This window comes from Pseudorasbora parva, chromosome 4 (assembly GCF_024679245.1).
Source record: "Pseudorasbora parva isolate DD20220531a chromosome 4, ASM2467924v1, whole genome shotgun sequence".
Lineage (NCBI taxonomy): Eukaryota > Metazoa > Chordata > Actinopteri > Cypriniformes > Gobionidae > Pseudorasbora > Pseudorasbora parva.
In genome coordinates, this window is record NC_090175.1 from 24,863,530 (window position 1) to 24,886,139 (window position 22,610).

General features: G+C 39.7%; 1 protein-coding gene across 1 annotated transcript in view; it reads right to left on the reverse strand.

The window, feature by feature from the left end:
- Positions 1-5,367, reverse strand: part of hhip (hedgehog interacting protein) — a 41,397-nt gene extending 36,030 nt beyond the window's left edge. Inside the window, exons 1-2 of the mRNA XM_067441369.1 lie at positions 4,664-5,367; positions 1,737-1,929 (exon numbers count right to left, since the gene is read on the reverse strand). Of these exons, the coding sequence (XP_067297470.1) occupies positions 1,737-1,929; positions 4,664-4,933 (463 nt within the window). The 5' untranslated portion in view covers positions 4,934-5,367. The remainder of the gene's footprint in view (positions 1-1,736; positions 1,930-4,663) is intronic.
- Between the last annotated feature and the right edge of the window lie 17,243 nt (positions 5,368-22,610).

Genomic DNA, 22,610 nt, shown 5'->3' on the forward strand with positions numbered 1-22,610 from the left:
GAAGACCAAGAGTTAAACTGTATGTATACAGTGTATGATTTGTTGGTCTATTCGCATTTCCGTGGGCGCGTATGTGCGTGTGGCTTGCGTTTGCTCTCTGTTTGCATATCGGCCCCCATCTAATCTGTTATGGCTGCGCTGATAGGAAGAAGGTTTGGTCTGGTGGCCAGCTTGTGCATACCATTCCATCTGATGGAATGCATTATGCAGCGAATGTTGCAACACCGTAGAGCAGCTATGGGATGTTTGCTCCTGATGTCATTCATGTTTGGGAGAAAATACAAACCTCATGATGGCTTAGAGCTTTTCAGGTCTTCGGACGGACTCCTCCCCAATGCCATCTGCCCCCCCTTACATTTCAGAGGCTTTAATGTTTGTCTTTTCATTGAACGTTAGGCTGCCACGAAGAACAACAAACTGATTATGCGAGCATTGCCTTGAACAGCCCTCGTTTTCCACTGCATCCTGTAAAGTGTGTGTGTTCTGCTGGTGAGCTGAGGTGTGAGTGTCAGTCATGTCTAGACCGTAGTCGGACCACTCACACACACACATACCCAGAGACAGACGTACATAAACACCAAACACATCTTGGCAGGCTGTGCTGACGTAAAATAAGATGCTTGCCAAAGGACCGAGGGGAAGAAACAGGTCATAAAATCATTCATTTACAGCTACAGATTTCCAGCTTTGTTTGGGGCATGTGTCCGCCGATGTGTGTTAACATGTGAGCTTAACAACTATGATAAGAGTTTGAAAAGCAATTACAGGATTATTGAAGGATCAAAAAGGGAAACATCGAATGGACCTCTATGGTCAATGTAGTAACATAAAGAAGGATTAAAAGTATTGATTTATATTCATGTGATTTAATAAAGATTGACTTATGAAACTGCTTTAAGTTGGGATCTGCAGACATGTTTTTCAGTTCTTCATTTTGTTTTTGAATACTCTATTATGTCGTCATTGGGTTTATTAATATTCAACAAACCATATTTTATTTTAAATATAAAATATTTCAATTAACTGTCATCTTTTATATATATATATATTAAGCCTTTTTGTGACAAAAAGAGAGAACCTGCAACAAGTGGTTAATGAGTGGCATTTGCTGAACATCAGATAAATCAACCTCTGTTTCAAAGTAAGTTTGCCATGCATATCTGCCACAGATATTTGTTTTCTCCTACAATGGGGGGGTTATCCGCAACACACTTCCGAATTCTATAAAACTTCTAAAAAAAAAGGTTGCATCTCTTGTGGTTCAGGTCTTTTGTAAGTGCTTTGTTAAATAGAGCCATTTTACTCTAGAAACGTTCAAAAAAGCAATTAAAGATGGGCACAACCAATGTCCAGCGCATATGTAGATTATGTTAAAAAAAAAAAATTCTTCTCACTATCAGTACAATAAAATGGCAACTAGTTAGGTTAGCTGATTATCTTAAAAGTCTATAGATATCGCCGTATGTTTGCATTGCCGTATGTTTGCATTGCCGCTTTCTTCAACAAGTAGATGAATACTTCCACTGTTTTCTTGTTTGTTCATGTGATGTCTGGCATTAAGCCTATAAAACTTTCAGTTTGAAACTGAAATCAGTTATAAAAAATCAGTCTGATTTGTTTGTAATTTATTCAGTCGGAATAACTGCAATACATGTGTCAGAAGAGTTGAAGAGAAGTTCCTTATGAACTTTCGGAGGATCTTCATGCAAAACTCAAGTATGTATTAAGTTTTTTACCTGGTACGTGTCCCCGGCAGGTGTAGTAGAACTCTTGGCAGTAGTCGTGGCATAAGCGGGGTAGATCTTGTTCTCTGTGTGGTGCTTTTTCAAGTTTGGGTGAGTGGAAGAGCATCTGGGCATGCGGTGAGCAATGGGCACACTTAATCTCCTCCAGAAGTCTAGAACACTCTGTGTTATTGGTTGAGAAGATCTGAGGAGAGAAAAGAATAGAACTGTGGTTCTAATTGAATGGCTAATCCATATTTTACTTATGCTACAAAGTTGATCCTATATAATGATTGTACATCATAAAAAAAACTAACGAGGCGGTTTGACACACATTTTTGGAATGTTTTCTCGTTAATTGGACGCAATTCGCATTCTAAACATCTCTCTTAACAAACACCACACATCCATGTGGACTTGATTTCTCCTGATTTGTTTATTTGAGCTCACAAACAGCTAAGCCAAAATTGCACCTCGCATGGCAGCTGAGCCCATGCTGGAGCGAACGGATCGAAATGAGGATACTTGAAATGTTTCTTAAGACACCAAACAAAAGTAAACAGTAGATTAGGGCAGTGAAAATGAGCAGGCTTATTTATGTAACAAATTAGCTGTAATAAAACAACAATGTAATCTGCTCCCTTCCTCAGACATGTGCCTGGGCCGCAGCAGTCTGGTAAACCTCCTTCTCTCTCTGTGTGAGGTCCATGTGTAAACACCAATTTACAGATAGACGGGCACATCATTCCCGTGCTGGTATCAACAAATTAGCAGTCTGTCCAAGTCAATTAGACCAACACACCCAACAGACAGCATATAGACAGCCTAGCTCCTTCCCGGCCCACTGCTTTTTGTAGTAAACCATTTGGACAGATTTCTTTGATTTGATTCTCCAGATTCTTTCGAGTGAATCAAAACCATCTTTGTGCCTGGAAGATAAAACGCTGTCCTAAAAATGTATTGACACCTCCATATGAAGCGGATAGTTTGGAATTTAGTGAATTTTCAAGCTATGGTCTCAGTGGTTGGTGCGTTACCCTGGTCTGTGGCAACTCTCCTGCTTTAAATTGCCCATTGATTTAGTGAGCCATGGACTGGCACATGGTCCATGGAGAGAAGCATTTGTGTGCTCTCAACCATGCAGTCTTCCCATATGCTGCTGGGATGGGCTCCAATGTTGCCATCAGCCTCACCAGCAACAAGAGGACCTTTGTTTTGTTTTTTGTGTTTTCCAAAAAATGCCAAAAGTTATTCAAAGCTGCTTTAAATCACACCACGGTCTACATCACAGCCTTTTAATGTCATATGTAACTACCGTCGAAACATGCCAGTGCAAATAAGAGGCATATATGAGTTTAGGTCCAACTGTCCATCACTCAGCCAACATTTTTCACGGCTTGTTAATATCAGATCCTTAGAAATGTTGTTGCTGTGCATGAAAAGGGTAGTAACATGTCTACAGTTAGATGGTTAATCTATTGATACTCATGTTTACATCGTGAAACCTGAGCAGATGTTGGGATTATCCATCACGGCACATAATATCCCTTGTCGGTGAAACTGACAGAACAAGCGTAAACACACAAAGACTGATTTGAAAACAATTGCTCGTCATTAAGCGACAAACAATGAGGGCAGCTACACCCTCACGAGTTCTCACTGAGGTGCCAGGAAAGGTGATCGATGATTTAAGTTACCGCAAGCAGGAGAGTAAACAAATAGATGATTTAACGAATGAATCACCTGACATTATTCACTCAATTCACAGTTCAACCCCCACAAATGAAACCACCACTGAGCTAACTTCCCCACAAAACCTGTAAGCTTGTATCGACCGCTTAAGTGAAACCATTTTGGCCCTCTGGGAATTGATGTAAGTAAATTTGGGGTGGGGAGCAGGACAAATACTCCCTCTCAAAGGCATTAACTAACACTTGGACAGAGCCAAGGATTGGGGGAGAATGATGTTCTCCAGCTTCACCCATTAGTGAAACTAACAAACACAATGGTGTTGTTGTTATTCTTTTGCCATAAGCAAAAAGACTCCGTGTGTGGGCAGTGTAGTGGGGAGGAGGAGATGTCGACTCTTTTTTGTTCCATTCAGCCTCGCTCTTATTTGCATGACTTGAGCAAATTAAATGATGCAATATGGCTTTTTGTCACAAACCGACGTGCGATGCCACCCAGCCGCGTATGTCGATTTGCGGAGGTTGTTTACATGATAAAAGAGAGAGCTTTCTCGGCATATAATGTGTTCATTGATAAAACTATTGAGATGGATCTTCTCACGTCTATAAAAAAGCAGCAGTAAGGTGCGATTCATCACCGATCAAGAGACGTTTGTGTCCCATCTGTTTTATGTAAATCATATCCATCACTACGAGAAGCACATGCTGTCAACTGAAACATTCGCGTGAAAAGTTGCGCGAAATAAGTAGTGTATAAACACGCACATTTGACTGCAGAAACGCAGCGATTCCGATTACCAGCAGAGTATTAAGCGATTTCATTCATACGCCTCGTGTTCACGCGTTTACTCCGTCCGAACTGTTTTGAATTGTTTTTGCACTCGCGCGACGTGCGTGTTTGGCCGTTGCGAAAGGTCGCTGTGTTTAGTGCCTCGTGCTATGTTTTTAAGACACCGTGTCAAGGTAAATCAAGTTCAACTTGTGACTCAAAACGAGACTCGTTCGTTCGATTACAATTAGCTGCGCTCACTGTTTTTTAATGCATGCGTTAAATGCACAAGCTACTGTGTGTACATAGTAGTACTTAGATGTATCCATATGTTCATTAACGTTACATGAATGCACATTCTTATTCTGCACAATGCTGTTACAAACATCTTATAGCAAATTTGTGAACCATTTCAGTTGCCATAACAAAACACGCATGAGAATCACTTGGCTAATTTGAGGTTGCAAGAAGACTGAACATACCCGAGCATCTCTCCGATGAAGTATTTGATATGGAGCCCTCCTGGACGGACAGCAGGACACGCGAGGATAGAGCCTGTGACAAACCTCCCCTCCACCGCTTCCCTCCAGTGACAGTTTTCTCTCCTTCTTCTTCAGGCGCTTCGGCAGACTTCCATCGTAACATCTCCTCCTCCTTGGACTTAATTCTCCTTTCTCGCCGAATTTCGCATCACCACATTCCCAAAAATTGGCCGCGATGGCCAACAAGAGCACAAATTGCAAATGCTTCATTTTACAGGGATTAAACCTAAAGCGAAACACGCGACCGCTCAGAAATAAACAGGACTGATGTATGACAGTCCCCACGCGCTCAGAAAGTTGTTATAAAATAACTAGTTTAGATTAAGCAACTATTCGCTAATAAATTAGTCTGAATTAAATTATAGTTAAAATGTTTGTTTTTTAAAGAAAAAAATGAATTTAAGATAATAAATTAAGACAAGTGCTAGTTATTATGTTGTTCAAATGGAGGAAAAAAACATGATATTGTATATTAATGTGAAATTAAATATATATTTTTAAAAAATTAGAAAAGTGATCAGATTATATGCAGAAATCGTAGCACGTCTCCTTTCCCAAAAGTTAAATCCCGTTGGTGCACAAAGGTTGATGCGTGTGATCAAAAGTTGGACTAAGTTGTCTGTTGCATGCTCTTCAGTGCACTCACATGTTTCTCTTTGCTCTTTCCACCTTCTTTTTAACCAGCGCGCGAGAAGGGGAACGCGCACGATGACGTCTATCTAGTCCGGGAACGCGCGTCATGGTGTAAGTAACGGGGTGGGGGGTAGTTAAACTGCAGCGATTAAAAACAATTCATTTTATATTTAATGTAAAATATTGATCCATTTTTTTTTTTTTTTTTTTTTTTAAATCTAATAGCCTAAGTACGCATTTATGTATAACATGACGGAAGGGACATACCCAGACCATTACATTTGTTTTTATTTATGTTATCAGCACTATTTTATGTTGCATTTTATATTATTTATTTCATGTTGCATTTTTTCACTGTCATGCGTCACCCTTATAGTGCATTTATGTGTTGAACCGTGCTCTGCATTTATGTAATATAAAACACTCACATAGCTTCAGATGTTGTGCGCTTTCTCTGTCTACCTTTGGCACGCACCGCTCTCTTTGCATGCGAATAGCTGCTTGCAATTTTCAAGAGAAAATCCTACACATTCTAGTATACTACAGTTTTTTGTTTTTGTTTTCATGGAATACAATTTATTGTTATTAGAATATAAAATATAAATATGAATAATATTATAATAAGCATAATGTTACTACACTCACTTCATTGAATACTTTTAAGTAAGGGTCAGTCGATAAAACAAAGCTACAATTAAATAGCGTAAAATATACAGTCACCAACAGTACAGTATAGTTTTCTAGCAGCCACTGATACCTGTTTTTTACCATACATTTAAAGGCATTATGCCCCAAAATGAAAATGATGTTACTACCATACTACCAATGCTGTTCCAAACTTGTAAGACTTCTTTCTTCTGAGGGTGTCAACATGGGGGTGAGTAAATTATGTTTACTTTTTTTTTTTATTTTTTAAATCACTCCATTATTATCATTATTATTATAAAAATAAAGTCTTAAGAAAATATTTTATATCCTTTGCATTTGCTCTTTAGTTCAAATTTAGATGCAGGAATGGTTACTGAAAAACTTAAATGCAACACGTGAGATGATGTAAATCTGTATCTCTCGAATACATTATCTCTTATGTATTGTATATTTATTTATGCGCTTGCTCAATTCATTATTTCTATTGGATGCTAACATCCAACTGCTCTGTTGGCGATCAGGGGCTACGGCACGACAGTTTGTTGATCTGAGTGTCTGACACTCTCACGTTAACAGAGTTGTGAGAATGTCTGGCATTCTTGCTCTTCAGAGGGTTTCTGATAAGACTGAGCCAAACGCAGGACAAGTCTTCTTTTCTTCTCATCTAAAGAGAGATCTTCAGATTGCAGGTCCAGAGGGGAATGTCCTCTCAGAACAGACCTCAGTTGCTTTAGCTGCAATCAGTCGCATTACCGCACCTGTTCATCCTTGGGGGTCCAGCACTGACCAGAACACTGGCTGATTATCAGCAGAGATCAGGAGTGGCAGGAATCCACAGTGATTGGACTGTTGGGTAATTATGGAAAATGCCCTGAGCGTTGAACAGCCTGCCACCATATCCAGCCAGGCCTGCTCTGCGATCAGAAGCGGGCCCAGCCTATTTGATTTGTCTCATTGTATGGTAAATGTGACAATGATTCACCTACAGAAGGTTGCAGAGGCAAAGTTAAGGCCCTTGAGACTGGATTGTGATCAGTCCAGTAATGCCACATTGGCAAGGGACATGAAAACGTGCGATACAGCTGTGTTTTGGGAATACATCTGCTCGGGGAGATATAACCCTTTCCATTGTGCAGAAGCTCCAATATTCTTCCATTGGCATCATCTCGCCTTCTTAAAGAAGTGATATTATGGGCACTTACCAATTCCATGTTAGAAGGCAACATACATTCACAAACATCTGAGAATAACAAACTGTTCCAAATTTTGGTGACTGGTAAGAATTTATGAGCTCTAAAATGATGCATTAAGCTGTAATTTTCAGCATTGCTGTTGTGACACTGTGACTATTACGACACCATCAGTAATATTTAAGCGTTCTATTAGACATTATGAGTAATTTGTATCCCTTTCCAGGTCCCAGTTTCTACAAACAACAGATGGCGAAATGAGTTTTTGTTATGAGAAAACTCTTAAAGTTTCAATTTCAAGCAAAACCGCAATTTCACATATGCTCTGATTTAGTACAGAGGACATTAACAACAATATGCACTATCCTTTTGGTTTTATACAAGAAGTTATGCCCTAACCAGAACCTAATATATAGTCGTCAATTGAGGTTGGAGATGGCAAGGATATTTCTTGCTTTGTCATTTGGGAAAGTCCCTGGGTTAGATCTGTTGTCTCATTCAGCAATAACAAGGCTCAGCTTTGGTCCAATAGCCCTAAAAGAAAAATACTCCCCACCAAGGGGTGGATAGTCCCTGACCACACAGAATCCAGTAACACCCTTGAACTCACAGATCAGAGGTGGGAAACCACACTCAAGAAAATATTTTAAGAGGCATGAGAAAAGGTGACAATGTCCTGTTAACACTCACTTGTCAATGTCCTTCTTAAGTGGTGCCTACCTGTGTGTTACGCAATAATAGCAGGAGAACTGCATACCATTTGCCTCTATCACTTAATTTTGTTAAGACGTACAATGAGAAAGCAGGCTTAATTTACTTGATTAGAAATACAGTAAAACTCTAATATTGTGAAATATTATTACAATTTAAAACAACTGTTTTGAATATAAAGTTTAAAATGTCACATTCATTCCTGTAATGGCAAAGCTGAATTTTCAACATCATTACTCCAGTCTTCAATACCACATGATCATTCAAAAGCATTCTAATGTTGATTTTGTGCTCAAGAAACATGTCCTATTTTTATCAACGTTGAAAACAGTTTGTGCTGTTTGCTGCTTAATGGTCTGAGATTATATTTCTTGTGATAGCATTCTATACATATTTATCTAATTTAAAAATGTTCTTCACTGTAAAAAAATCCAACTTATGTTTTGTATGACAAATTCAACTTTTAAAGTTTATTCAACTATTTAACATAAAAAAAGTTGAGATAACTCAAACAAAGTTTGTACAACTATTGACCCTTAGTTGAGAAAACTCAAAAATGTTCTGCAGCTGGTTGCCTTAAACTTTTAAGTTTTCTCAACTTTTTTTAAACAGTGTTTTCAGATTTATATATAATAGTGTGTGTTCATTTAGTTTAACCCAAAATTAAAATGCTGTCATCATTTACTCGTTTTCATGTTGTTCCAATCCTTATTTCTTCTAGAGAACACAATAGAAGTTTATTTGACCCCACTTACTTTTAATTTCAAGGACGAAGTTTATTTTAACATAAAAAAACATGCAGTTTTGGAGGAAAAGGAGTAATTGGTAGGGATTTAGGGGAAACTATCCCTTAAACTTAAAGGTCCTGTTCTTCGCGATTCCATCTTTCAAACTTTAGTTAGTGTGAAATGTTGCTGTTAGATCATTAATAACACCTGTAAAATTATAAAGCTCAAAGTTCAATGCCAAGCGAGATATTTTATTTAACAGTAGTTCCCTTTCAAAGCCTACAGCGAACGGCCGGTTTGGACTACACCCCTGCACTTCCTGCAGGAATGACGTCACTAGAACCGTTTGTTGACTAACCCTCCGCCCACAAGAACACGCAAAATAGGGGGCGTGGTCTTGTTGCTCTCTCACGTGGAGAAGAGCGTGAATTCAGCGCTTGCATCTCCCCGTTATGGTAAGAGGCGGGACCTTTCCGGGCAAAGTGCGCTAAGCTGCTGTCCAATCACAACACGGGAAGCGCTGGCCCAATCAGAACTTGTTATGTATCTCTGAAGGAGGGACTTCATAGAACATGGAAATCATCAGGCCGTTTTTAGGACAGAGAAAACAGCGCTGTACAGTTAAGTAAATTGTGTGAAAAATACTGTGTTTTTTTACATGCGAAACATGAACTCATGTTATATTGCACACTGTAAACATAATCAAAGCTTCAAAAACACACGAAGAACCGGACCGTTAAAGCATCATTCAGATTCCAGGCTTCAATACAGCAATAATATAAAATCCCTCTATATAATTATGTAAACCAGTTGTTGTTTTAATAATGTTGTATATGTTATAATCCACACCCGTCCCAGACTGCATTTCCCAGAATCCTCCCTGTCACACACTTGTATCCACTTCCTCATCTCTCCCTGGATCACCTGCACCTGGTCCCTGTCATCAGCACTCCTTTTATATAGACTCACCTCCCTGCACTCCTCGTCCATTCTTGTTTATGTTAAACTGCTTTTTTGGTTCTGTCCTGTTTGCTGCTTTGTTTATATTAAACCCGTCTATTATTTAAAGCCGCATTCTGTCTCATCTCTACTCAGCACCGATCGCAACAGTATAACACTGTACCCTTTTTCACACAGTATAAATGGGTCTTTATACATTACACTTTCTGATGTTTTATTAACAAAGTTTGTGAGAAACAATTATCTATCCAATTAACATGTCTATATCCAATCATCACGAGAGGAGATTGAATATATATGCAGATGATATATACGCAGCTGACTCACATACAGGTCCTTCTAAAAAAATTAACATATTGTGATAAAGTTCATTATTTTCCATAATGTAATGATAAAAATTTAACTTTCATATATTTTAGATTTATTGCACACCAACTGAAATATTTCAGGTCTTTTATTGTTTTAATACTGATGATTTTGGCATACAGCTCATGAAAACCCAGAATTCTAGGTATCAAAAAAAAATTTAGCATATTTCATCCGACCAATTAAAGAAAAGTGTTTTTAATACAAAAAAGTCAACCTTCAAATAATTGTGTTCAGTTATGCACTCAATACTTGGTCGGGAATCCTTTTGCAGAAATGACTGCTTCAATGAGGCGTGGCATGGAGGCGATCAGCCTGTGGCACTGCTGAGGTGTTATGGAGGCCCAGGATGCTCCGATAGCGGCCTTAAGCTCATCCAGAGTGTTGGGTCTTGCATCTCTCAACTTTCTCTTCACAATATCCCACAGATTCTCTATGGGGTTCAGGTCAGGAGAGTTGGCAGGCCAATTGAGCACAGTAATACCATGGTCAGTAAACCATTTACCAGTGGTTTTGGCACTGTGAGCAGGTGCCAGGTCGTGCTGAAAAACCAAATCTTCATCTCCATAAAGCTTTTCAGCAGATGGAAGCATGAAGTGCTCCAAAATCTCCTGATAGCTAGCTGCATTGACCCTGCCCTTGATAAAACACAGTGGACCAACACCAGCAGCTGACATGGCAGCCCAGACCATCACTGACTGTGGGTACTTGACACTGGACTTCAGGCATTTTGGCATTTCCTTCTCCCCAGTCTTCCTCCAGACTCTGGCACCTTGATTTCCGAATGACATGCAAAATTTGGTTTCATCCGAAAAAAGTACTTTGGACCACAACAGTCCAGTGCTTCTTCTCTGTAGCCCAAACGTGGCTTGACCTGGGGAATGCGGCACCTGTAGCCCCTTTCCTGCACACGCCTGTGCATGGTGGCTCTGGATGTTTCTACTCCACACTCAGTCCACTGCTTCCGCAGGTCCCCCAAGGTCTGGATTCGGTCCTTCTCCACAATCTTCCTCAGGGTCTGGTCACCTCTTCTCGTTGTGCAGCGTTTTTTGCCACAATTTTTCCTTCCCACAGTCTTCCCACTGAGGTGCCTTGATACAGCACTCTGGGAAAAGCCTATTCATTCAGAAATTTCTTTCTGTGTCTTACTCTCTCACTTGAGGGTGTCAATGATGGCCTTCTGGACAGCAGTCAGGTCGGCAGTCTTACCCATGATTACGGTTTTGAGTAATGAACAAGGCTGGGAGTTTTCAAAAGCCTCAGGAATCTTTTGCAGGTGTTAGAGTTAATTAGTTGATTCAGATGATTAGGTTAATAGCTCGTTTAGAGAATCTTTTAATGATATGCTCATTTTTTGAGATAGGAATTTTGGGTTTTCATGAGATGTATGCCAAAATCATCAGTATTAAAACAATAAAAGACCTGAAATATTTCAGTTGGTGTGCAATGAATCTAAAATACATGAAAGTTTAATTTTTATCATTACATTATGGAAAATAATGAACTTTATCACAATATGCTAATTGTTTGAGAAGGACCTGTATGTTCCTCGACAGTTTTCAGCATTTGGTCCCGCCCATTTATCACAATGTCAGAGATCAAACTCTTCCCATCTGATGATGATTCCCTCCATTCGTGGACGTCTGCCCATCCCTGCCGCTTCCCAGAGTTAAACTGCGTCAATTCACAGAAATTCAATTTGGCCAACTGAAAAATTTAGATGTGATCAGTCACTAACATTTTCAATTGGGGCCTAAATTTTGTTTACAGTGCAGGAAGAATGAACAAAGCACAATTATATGATCTGTATGTCTCATTACAAGTATTTTCTTTCTACAGAATCCATTCCACTCTCCAAGGTCACTAACTAGCAAGAGCCATAGGGCCTCGAATTCACCCTCTCAATAAACACAGTCTACCTCTCTTGCAAGACAGGGTCTTCTTTAAGCGTTAGGCCGTGGCAGCAGGCCTTCAGCAAGTTGCACCCCAAATTCCACCACTGCCAGGCCTCACGCTCGTCTTCCCTGGACAATTTAATTAAAAAAGAAAAGGAAATTGAATCAGACATCATGATCGGCCCCTTTTCAAGCATTTCCGTAATAGCCCCATTAGAGTGGCTACCAAAAAATGCTTAATAATCAATCTCTCAGCCACACACACAATCAAAATTTTGGGCAGTAACTTAGATACAGTTAATTTCCATGCCTCATTGCCCAAGGAAAACATTGAGCGGATAATTGAGGTCGCATCCACCCTCCTAGACAATACAAATTGTTCTAAAAGCAAACTGCTATCTTTGTTCGGCCACTTAACCTTTGCAATGTGCATAATCCTGCAAGGCATCTTCAATTCCCGTGCTAGAACACCACATCTCTCCAAGTAGTTTGTGCTGCAATGAGCTTAGTTCATGGATAACCTTAAATAGTGGAACGGTCTTTCCTTTTTCTATAATGATTTGATTTCTCTTCCCAGCAATATTCAATTGTTTACCAGAGCAGCCCGCTCCATCAGATTCAGGGGATTTTACCAATGCTGTTGGTTCTCGTCTACAAGAACTTTTAGACTCATTGCAGTCTTTAATGTCCTCAGTGCTGTTCGAGCTCTATCCTCTCATTGTAGCAGCCTTGCAGTGGGGGAAAAAATGGTCCACTAACAGCATCAGAGTGCATTGTGACAACGAAGCAATCGTGCATTGCATTAATAAAGGCTGTTAGTACTCGCCAGCACTGATGACTCTCCTAAGACGCCTTATTTGGATTTCAGCCTGCGATCAATTCATTATAACAGCCAAACATGTTCCCGGGTCCAAAAATCAAATAGCTGACTCTATCGTTTTTCTTTTCAGAAATACAGGCTGTTGGCACCGGAGGTGGACCCAACCCCAGTACCTCATTATTCAGTAGATATTCTCATAAACCACCCATTGAAACCCCTTCTTTACACGGCTCTCAACTTGAATATTTTTTAAGTAGTCTCTTCTAGAACCCTCCAATCATAGTTCTGTCAACTATCAGAAAATTGGTATGGTAACAGAAATTGGCATGGTAATGAATATGGCAATGTTAATGTAATTGGTCATGGCAGAATAGAGCTGCTATGCTGCTACTGCAGAAACTTGCTACTGTCAAAATATTCACTGACATTGCTGTGAACATGTAAGAAATGCTGCTGCTGCACATTAACAAATTAACCCCCACAGCAGATCGTTTCTCAAATCCCATCCCGCAAGATCCTTTTCTTCACTACCACAGCAGTGGGCAGAGGGTGGGTTACTCTAGGTTCAGGCCAGTTCGGACCTCTTTTTTTTTTTTTGTACTGATCTGATTACCGTGAACTGGTGAAATAGCCGTCTTTCTATTTTACGTTTTCCTCACAAGGGGATCATCATATTTGGGAGTATGTAACAAAAAGTTAAAAAAAGCTTTTTTCTTATATCAAACCTAATAGTAATTGTCTACACTTTCATGTACCTGCTTTCATATTCAGAGGGAATGGAATGTGTTCATGATGTTCTCAGTAGTTGTGACATGGCTAATGAGGTACTGCCATCTGTTTATGAACATTCTGGGGAGAGAGAGAGAGAGAGAGAGAGAGAGAGAGAGAGAGAGAGAGAGAGAGAGAGAGAGAGAGAGAGAGAGAGAGAGAGAGAGAGAGAGCCGGAGAGCGAGAGAGCCGGAGAGCGAGAGAGATTCAGTAGCTCTTTCCAGCAATGGGTGCAGGCCCTGGTTTCCACTTCAATGACTCTAAACACATAAGGATGTTTTAAGTGCGGTGACTTAGACAGAGAGCCAGCTCCCAGTGAGTGTGAGAGAGGGAGTGAGTCATTGGTTGCACTGGGCTGCTTGCCCGGGATCAACAACCTCTAAATCATTGGCCTTTGCCATTGGACCACACGAAGTTTCCTTCATTTCTGTCTTTTACTCCGCTTCAGTGTGACTACCTGCCTCTGTTCGTATCATTCCGTCTTTTCCCGAAACGTAGTCACATCCTTCTCTCCCATTTCATCTTTCACCTTGGCATCTGTGGATCCCCTTTTCTTTAAATTCCTTCTATCTTTCCGTCTTTCTCGTTTCTCTCGCCTCTTCTGTCCCAGTATCTATTTCATTTATTTGTTGTTTTTTTTTAACCTCTTAACCTCTCAATTGAAGAATAATGTCATAATATTAATTACCGCAACAAATTAAATTAGTGTTGTCCCTTCTTTTCTTAAAAAGAAGCTAAACTCTGGGTTACACCAGTAAGTCTTCACAATCTATGTGAATGGGACAAATCCGTTAACAATAAAATACTCAATATGCAATATTAGTATGATTAATGTACTAGTTCTGTTTAAAGTTCAATATCCAATTTTGTAACTTAGACAATGTAAACCCCAAAACGATTGTAAAAAAAAAAAAAAAAAAAAGGAAAGCAAACAGTGCAATTTTTGCACTCATGCATATTTTATAGCACTCATAAATACATTATTTACTCACCCTCACTTTACGTAGAACTTATGTAGAACAAGATATTCTGGCGAAAAAAAAAAAAAAATTGACCCATTGTTTTTTGGACCCTATTGACTTTCGTTGACAAATTTCAAACACTCTTCAAAATATCTTCTTTTATGTTCTGCAGATAAAATAAATTCAGATGGGTTTGTAAGAACATGGTGTTTTAGGGAAGGAAAACAACTTTAAACTTTAAAATCATTGTAAAAAAAACATTTAAACCGCTGTATAGCTCAAATAATACACAGGTTTTTACTAGAATAAATATTGTAAGTGTTTTTATAAAATCATTGGTTAAGCTTTGGATTTCTGCTTTTAAGTCCACAAAAAGTAGCTCTAAGTCCCTCACTATAACCTTTTTAAAGCAGCGAGTCAAGACGCTGGATTAGTTCAATAACTGTTAACACGACACTTGATTTTTCAATGTTTCCCCCCTCTTTCATGTTAAAGCCAAAGAGTGATACTTCTTTTTTGGAGCATGATGGTAGACGTTGCTCTAGGGAAGGAAACGGATCAGTGTGATGTTGGATTCGTTTCTTTACAGGAAATGCAGTCCTATCAAGAACACAGATTAGTGATTGGTATGGCAAAACCTGGCCTCTCAAGAGACTCCACCAAAGCGTAACCCAAAGCTGTTCCCTGACCTGTGCGTAATGCTGGTTTTTCATCATAGAGGCATTCATTTACCACACACACACTCCCGACACCACTACCACCCCATCACACGCACACTCACACATGCCTTTCATCATCCATGACCATCTCTTTCTGATTCCTCTACAGACCAGAGGGAACCTGTGCTGCTTACTATGAGGTCTAGCGGATTGGATAATGTCAAATAAACCACATCATTTATGTCCATTTTATGCTTGGCCTCCCAAATTTCATTCTGATCACACAAAGCTTCCCATCCTGAAAGGTTAGCATAGGGTTAGCACACAGATGGATTTTCTTTTTCTCATTCTTTTTTTTCCTGTCCCTAGGCTAATTATTTGTAAACGGTTCCAGTAGGGGCCAACAGCACTACCCAAAGTAGACCCATAGATTTGCCTCCCATATGTCAGTGAAAATTGCAGCAGGGGCTTCATTTTGATTTTGCATCTCTGGCTTTACTGCAAATGAGTTGAAAGGGAAGAATGGGCTACGAGCATGTTGTGCTGTGTAGCAGCATTGATGGTGGTCCTTCAACATGATCCCACCAGTGCCCCACGCTTGGCCCATCTGTTCTGACTCGGCCTACTCAAATCTCTATCAGACTTCTACTGTTTTATGAAACCCAGACTGGCAGGACACTCCACCAATGTTGACCAAATCTACCGCCAATGTGCTTGTGACAAATGAGTGAGTGGCACACAAACGACGTGGGAGTCCACCACTCCTCAGATATGAGAAAAATAAAAGATGTACATATTAGCACTGCAACATTTATTTTAAAGTACTCAAAAACACTGTATCTCACTTTCTTCTGTAGAACAAGTGATTTCTTCTGAAAAGTGTAATTTTTGTCTATACAGTAAAATGAAAGTCAATAGGGCCTAATGTTTTTCAGGACCCCATTGACTCCATTTGTACCCCATTACAGGAACAGATACAGTTGAAACATTCTTCATAATATCTTATTTTATGTTCTGCAGATGAAAGAAAGTCAAACGGGCTTAACAACAAGAGTGTGAGTGAAAGGAAAATATCTAGGGAAGAAAATGCATCTGTGTGGTATCGGATTCAGTTTCTTACACAAAGTGCAGTCCTGTAAGGAACCAAATCAAACATGGTACTTGCGTGGCATGCGAAAACAAACCTCACTGGTTCTCATTTATCAAGCAAGTACTGTTCAGCTTCCATTTACCACATTTTAGGGCTTTTTACCCTTAACTCTTGGTAAACAGAATCCTGGGTTATCTTGCTTCTCATTTCACGTTGCTCAATTTACCTGGCATTACCAATTAATCGTGGGGACTCATAAACTGATAAATAAATTCATAAATTCATTTCACACTATGCAGTCCTAAACCCTGGGTTAATATTCTTATTTGTATATTCCAGGGGGAAACCGTCAGGGCCCTGAAAAGTAAAAAGTTCTGAAGGCCTAAACATTTTTATTAAAGGGGTGATGAATTGAGAAATCAAATTCCCTTGAGCTTTTGACATATAAAAAGGTCATGGTAATATAAGAATATCCTGTAAGTTTCAGAGCTAAAAACGTCCTTGTTAGTCAAAGAAAAGCTTTTATAGACACCAGGCCGAGAAAACGATCGTGTTTGCATCTTTACGTTATTGCACGACCAAACACGCCTTTACAACACGTCTAATTCGGTAGTCCTGCCCACCAACTCATGAAGCTGCAAAGAAGATAGCAAGATATTGCGCTATTCCTGGATGTAGAAGAACACAGTCGCTGCATACGTTTCCTTTGGATCCTAATAGTAATGTGTGGTTGAACTTTATTTTTAATGAAGATCCAGCTCACGTGGGGAAGACAAAGGTGTTCAAACTGCGGAATCATTTGTAAAAAAAAGCCTTGATGCTGGATTTGCAGACTTTTGAGATTAAAACACAATGTTATTTGTCCTATATTGGATCCGACAGGAATGAAGTAACCCACTTATTTGAGTAAAACGTGTTTTTTATAATAGTGTTGCATTATTATAGATCTTTTTGATTAGGTGTACGTGTCTAACAGAACATACCTTTAGCACACAAAGCCCAACGTCCCGGGCTGTGTGTTTTCCAGACAGGCTACCAAAACGGAAGCCAGTCGGCAGGCAGATGAATCTCATATTATTCCTTTCTTGTTCTGCAGTGTTCATTCTCTCTTGACTTGACATTTGAAGGGCGCGCACGTGTGTGTGTGTGTGTGTGTGTGTGTGTGTGCGCGGTTCATGCTTATATCGACAGATTGCGCAGGCTATATAATACAAAAATATTTGTGTTTGTCTGATAAAGACATTTACGAGCCCTGTGATCGACAGAATCATTCCGGTGCCGTTTTCAAAACTATCCCTCCCTCATGTGAACTTATAAAGGATCTGAAACTCAGGTCCGTGGGCATTTACTTCCAAGTCTCCAGTGCGGCACGCCCATCAAAACCCAGCGTTCAGGAGACAGCCTCAAAAGCAGTGTAGAAAATAGCCTATTACTTATTAGTTATGATGTTTTTGAATGTAAAAACACACAAATGTCATTAGTTGACCTCAGACGACAGTATAAAAAACAAAAAAAAGTCAGTTTATGACACCTTTAAAAAGTATTTGTAGTAAGATTATTTTAGTAATTTATAATTTGACAATAAACATCTAACTCTTTTTGAGGAAATAAACCCTTCAAAACTGCTGATTCAATTTGTGGTTGTGTTGTATAGACACCTTACATTTTCAGCTTTGGTCAGCTGTGAAATTTTACATAGGGTCAAGCCATAACAAGTCAATAACAGGCAAATTTCAAATAACAGGAAAACTGACCAATCACATCATTCCTTTTAATGTGCGAGCCTTGTTATCGCTGTGGTTAGGACGACGCGTTCCAGCTGCTGTGAGAAACACCATTGGAAGAAAAAAAAAACACTGCTAAAATAGCAAGCGCTATTCGCTATGGAAACCCTAAGCAACAATATTGAGGACAACGTTGAAAATTATTATTTTTTGCCATTTTCAAGATTTACTTTTGAAGAAAAGCTGGAGATCGGAAAAGAAAGACCCACGCCAGAGATTAATTTTGAGCAAAAAGCCAAAGCATTTGAAAGCGTTTCAACCACAGCAATTCTAAGTGATACAACTGAATGACAGCATCAATCTAGAAGCTAAAGTAAAATTTTCCCCAAATCAGAAGTTTAATACCATCTGTTACATATATTTAATCGGGTGCTGTGCCAGTCTAATTATGTGATTTATTATCAACATTCTGAAGTATCTAGCTAATGTGTGCTTCAGTCTGAGCACTATCATGATGCGATGGCTTACATTACATTTTAAGTTTATGGTTTTGTGGCTAGCTGTCACCATATTATGTTGAAATAATAATGGAATTGTATGATGCAATTATTTGTAATGATGATTTACATTTTTTTTTGGTGTGATAACTCTCACTCTCGCTTGTGCTGATGTTTGCTTGTGGCATTTCTTGTCAAAGGTAACATGCAGTATTATAAAGAGAACACTGTAAGCTGGCTTTAAGGCTGATTTTAGGCTTAGTAAGAGGGCAAAGGTTCAAGAGTCACGGTTCGCTACTGGTATATTTGCGATTTCACTGATTAGACGAATGCAGCATGTGTGCATCCTCATATTACATATTGCCAGCTGCAAGAAATGACTGTTTATATAGAAGACGTATACCACTCAATTAATATGGATTACTTTTTCAATGTCTTTGTGAACTTTTTGTAGCTTGACTTTCTATGGACTAAAAGGATGAGAGAATATTACAAATATCTACATCTGTGCTCCAAAGATGAACCAAAGTCTTAAGGGTTTGCAACATGACATGAGGATGAGTAAATAACAGAATTGTAATTTTTGGATGAACTAACACTTTAAACACTGTAAGGTTCTGATCTACAATGTGTGTGGGAATCTGAAATGTGACATGGAAACAATGTTGACTCAGTCTGCCTTTTTTTCCAGGAAGAGCGGGTGCCCAGATCAGATAGTGCCGAGAGGCTCAGATACACAGTGGGCAGGTGGTAGATTGGTCCAGTGTGCTCCATGCTGAGCTCTCACTTTCATCTCAGTTCAAAAGGTCATGAGTTTGTAACTGCACCATGTTTTATTGTCCCAGGGAAGGGTCTGAGGTCTCATTCGCAGAATAATATTTCCCAGCTTAGCCCCCCGGCTATTCTTTTATATCAAAAACCAAAGTGAAAACTTCCCTTTGACATGCATCTTATTACCAGGAATGACTCATTCCACTAGTAAGCTCAGATTTCTACATCCATATGTTTTTGTTACATCTTTTTTTCTCATTTAAGCAGAAGGTAAGTTCAACAGAAACCATATAACAACAGCTTCTGAATATTTTTTTTCCATCCTGCCACCCTGAATGAAACACAAACTGTGGCTGGTGTTATATTTGCTGATACAGTTCATGGTGGGTATTTGGTTGTACAGACAGGGCAGGTCAAAGATTCACACTGAATTTCATTTGTGCCCTCCCGTGTTACTTCACCCCATTTGGCCTGAAGTGTTTTCCTGAGTATTTCGGAAAAGCTGCCGACAGCCAAAGCGTTTGCTATTTATGCGTTATTTTTTTTATTTATACATATGGGTGTTAGTGTGGTTCGCCTGAAGGTTCTCATTAGCTAGCTCCCGGGTGACGCTGGTGTCAGGGTGTTCCTCCAGGTCCACCCAGCAAGCGGTGGCTTGAGCCAATGTGATTGCGCTAGTGGGACCGGGGCCTCAGACTTTTCCCAGCAGGGCCTTCACCCTTGCGAGCAGCGGGGTCATCTCCCTGTCTAACAACCACACGTCTTCTCTCATTCCTTAGCTGTGTCATGGAGCCAGAGAGAGCCATGGGACAGTCTGTTCTGCTGAAACTCAGCAGGCATACGATCACTTCATGTCCTTCAACTTACTATAGTTTATTTACATGTACAACCCCATTTCCAGAAAAGTCGGGACATTTTGTAAAGTGCAATGAAATCAAGAATCTGTGATTTGTTAATTCTGTTTAACCTATATTTAACTGACAAAAGTACAAAGAAAAGATTTCCAATGATTTTATTGGCCAACTTACTTATATTTTGGGAATAAAAACAAATGTTGATTTTGATAGCTCCAATTTTCTTCAAAAAAGTTGAGACAGAGGCAAAATAAAAGTGAATAGATAATAGAATATCAAAGTTAAACAGGTTTGAAGCAGTCCACAATAACCAGGTAAACTGGTGATAGGTGAGTGTATCGTGTTTGGGTATAAAAGGAGCATCAAAAGGAGCAAAAAGAGCACCAAAGGCTTAGTTTTTGCAAGCTCACCACCTTGTTCCACATTTCATGAAATGTCATTGTCAAACAATTCAAAAATCACATTTCCCAATGCAAGATTGCAAATAATTCAGGTCTTTCAGCATCTACTATACATAATATTGTGAAAAGATTAAGGGAATCCAGAGTAATCTCAGTCTGTGTAGGTCAAGACAGGAAATCTTGAATGTGCGTTTTCGAGCCCTCAGTTGGCACTGCATGAGGAATCATAATGCTCTTTAAAAAATGCCCCTATTATGCTATTTTAAAGTCTCCTAATTTAGTTTTCGAGGTTTCCAACAATAATATACATTGCGCATAACCACATTTTTCAATGATTCTCAAACAACTTGATGACTGAATCGACCCCTCTAAATCCTTCCTTTCCGCGAGCCTACTCTTCTCTGATTGGCCAGACGGTCTAGTCTGTTGTGATTTGTCTACCGCTTACAGCACATGTCGAAAACTAAAACGGCCATTACCATAACAACTTCAGCTCCATTCAGAGGCTTTCTAAAGCTCAGCAAATGTACACACTGTATAGACAGTAACGATAACAGATTTTAGCATATCGATCTAAGGCGAGTCCGATGATGAAATATTGGAAGAACTAGAACTATTCAACCCCCAACGTCCATCGCAAGGACAAATTGACCAGGACGTTTCTCAGTGATACACTACTCATTTTGAGGTATATTATAAGATGTTGCAAATGTAATTCCTCACTATCAGTATTAACAATAGTATGTCCATCAACATGACTGATGTAACAAAAAAAATTGTAAAACAAATCTTGCTCCATCCTTTAGTTGTCAATAAAATTGCGTTTGAGGGCGTCAAGTTACTCGCTTGTGGACAACTTACAACTTGCGAGAATTATGCAAATGTACTTCAAGTGACATAGAACCATAAAGCAGTAGGATTCAAATAATAAATAAAAAAAAGACTCATTAAGACGGATAGTGTTGATTCTTTCTTTTGGGAGGCAATAACTTTATTAATCGTGCATTTTCGGCACTACAACTTTGCAGAACATTTACATTCACTACTAGCTTACACACTGCATGAAAGGGAATATTCGGAAAAAAAAAACATAATAGGGGCATTTTAAATATAGCCACATGGGCTCGGGAGTACTTTAGAAAACTTGTTACTTAATAGTCTGCCGCTGCATTAAGAAATACATCTCAAATCTGTTATGCAAGCAGAAAGCTATACTATATATCTGTTCAATGCAGAGATGGCGCCGAGGTCTCCGGGCCCGAGCTTATCTCAAATAGTCAGAAGACAGTGGAAATGTATGCTGTGGTCAGATGAGTCCACGTTTAAGCTTGTTTTTGGGGGAAATGGACACTGAGTTGTCAAAGACGAAAGGGACCATCCAGATTTTCATCAGTCACAGGTGCAAAAGCAAACATCTGTCATGGTATGGGGGTGCGTCAGTACATACAGCATGGGTGACTTGCCTATGTGTGATGACACCATTGATGTGGATGTGTATATTGGGGTTGTACAGAGTCATACAGTATAGCGGCATCAAGATGACCTCTTCCCTGGGAGACAAGACAATGATAAGCCTCATGCCGCATGTGCTACAACAAAGTACTTTCTTTACACCATAAAGGGAATGTGCTTGACAGATCTGTATGCAGTCCAGATCTGTCTCCTATTGAAAATGCATGGGCCATCATGAATCAGACAACGACAACAGTGGACTATTGAGCAGCTGTCTTATATCAGGTTAGCCTAGAAATCTAGACGCACCCTAGCGGCAGCAAATTTAATTTGCCCGCAAGTGTCGTCTAGGAACTCTCAATACCCTTCTGAGCTGTGTTCCTCAAAATCTGGACGGCCCAATCACATCATGTATAGAGTCGGCGGGCGGGGCCATAATGACGACGGCCGAGTTGCGTTTGCGTGCTTCTAGTTAACACAGAAACTGGCGAACGGCGGCGGTCTTTCGAATCAGCTCTGACCGCGACTCTGGAAGACTTGGAGTTAAGCTTTTCTCTGAGAAAAGAACAAAGAGCGGGAAGATGTGTTCGTAGTTTAGCCAACCGGATACGGCGAATGTTTAATCAGTCAGAGAGCTCTGCTTCACCTTTGTTGCTCCGGTTGGTGTAGCGCTATCCTATCGCGTGCAGAGGGAGTTTGAAAGACAACCGTTTATCCCGCCCCTCGGATTGAGCCCTGTCTATGGTGAGTTTCCAGAC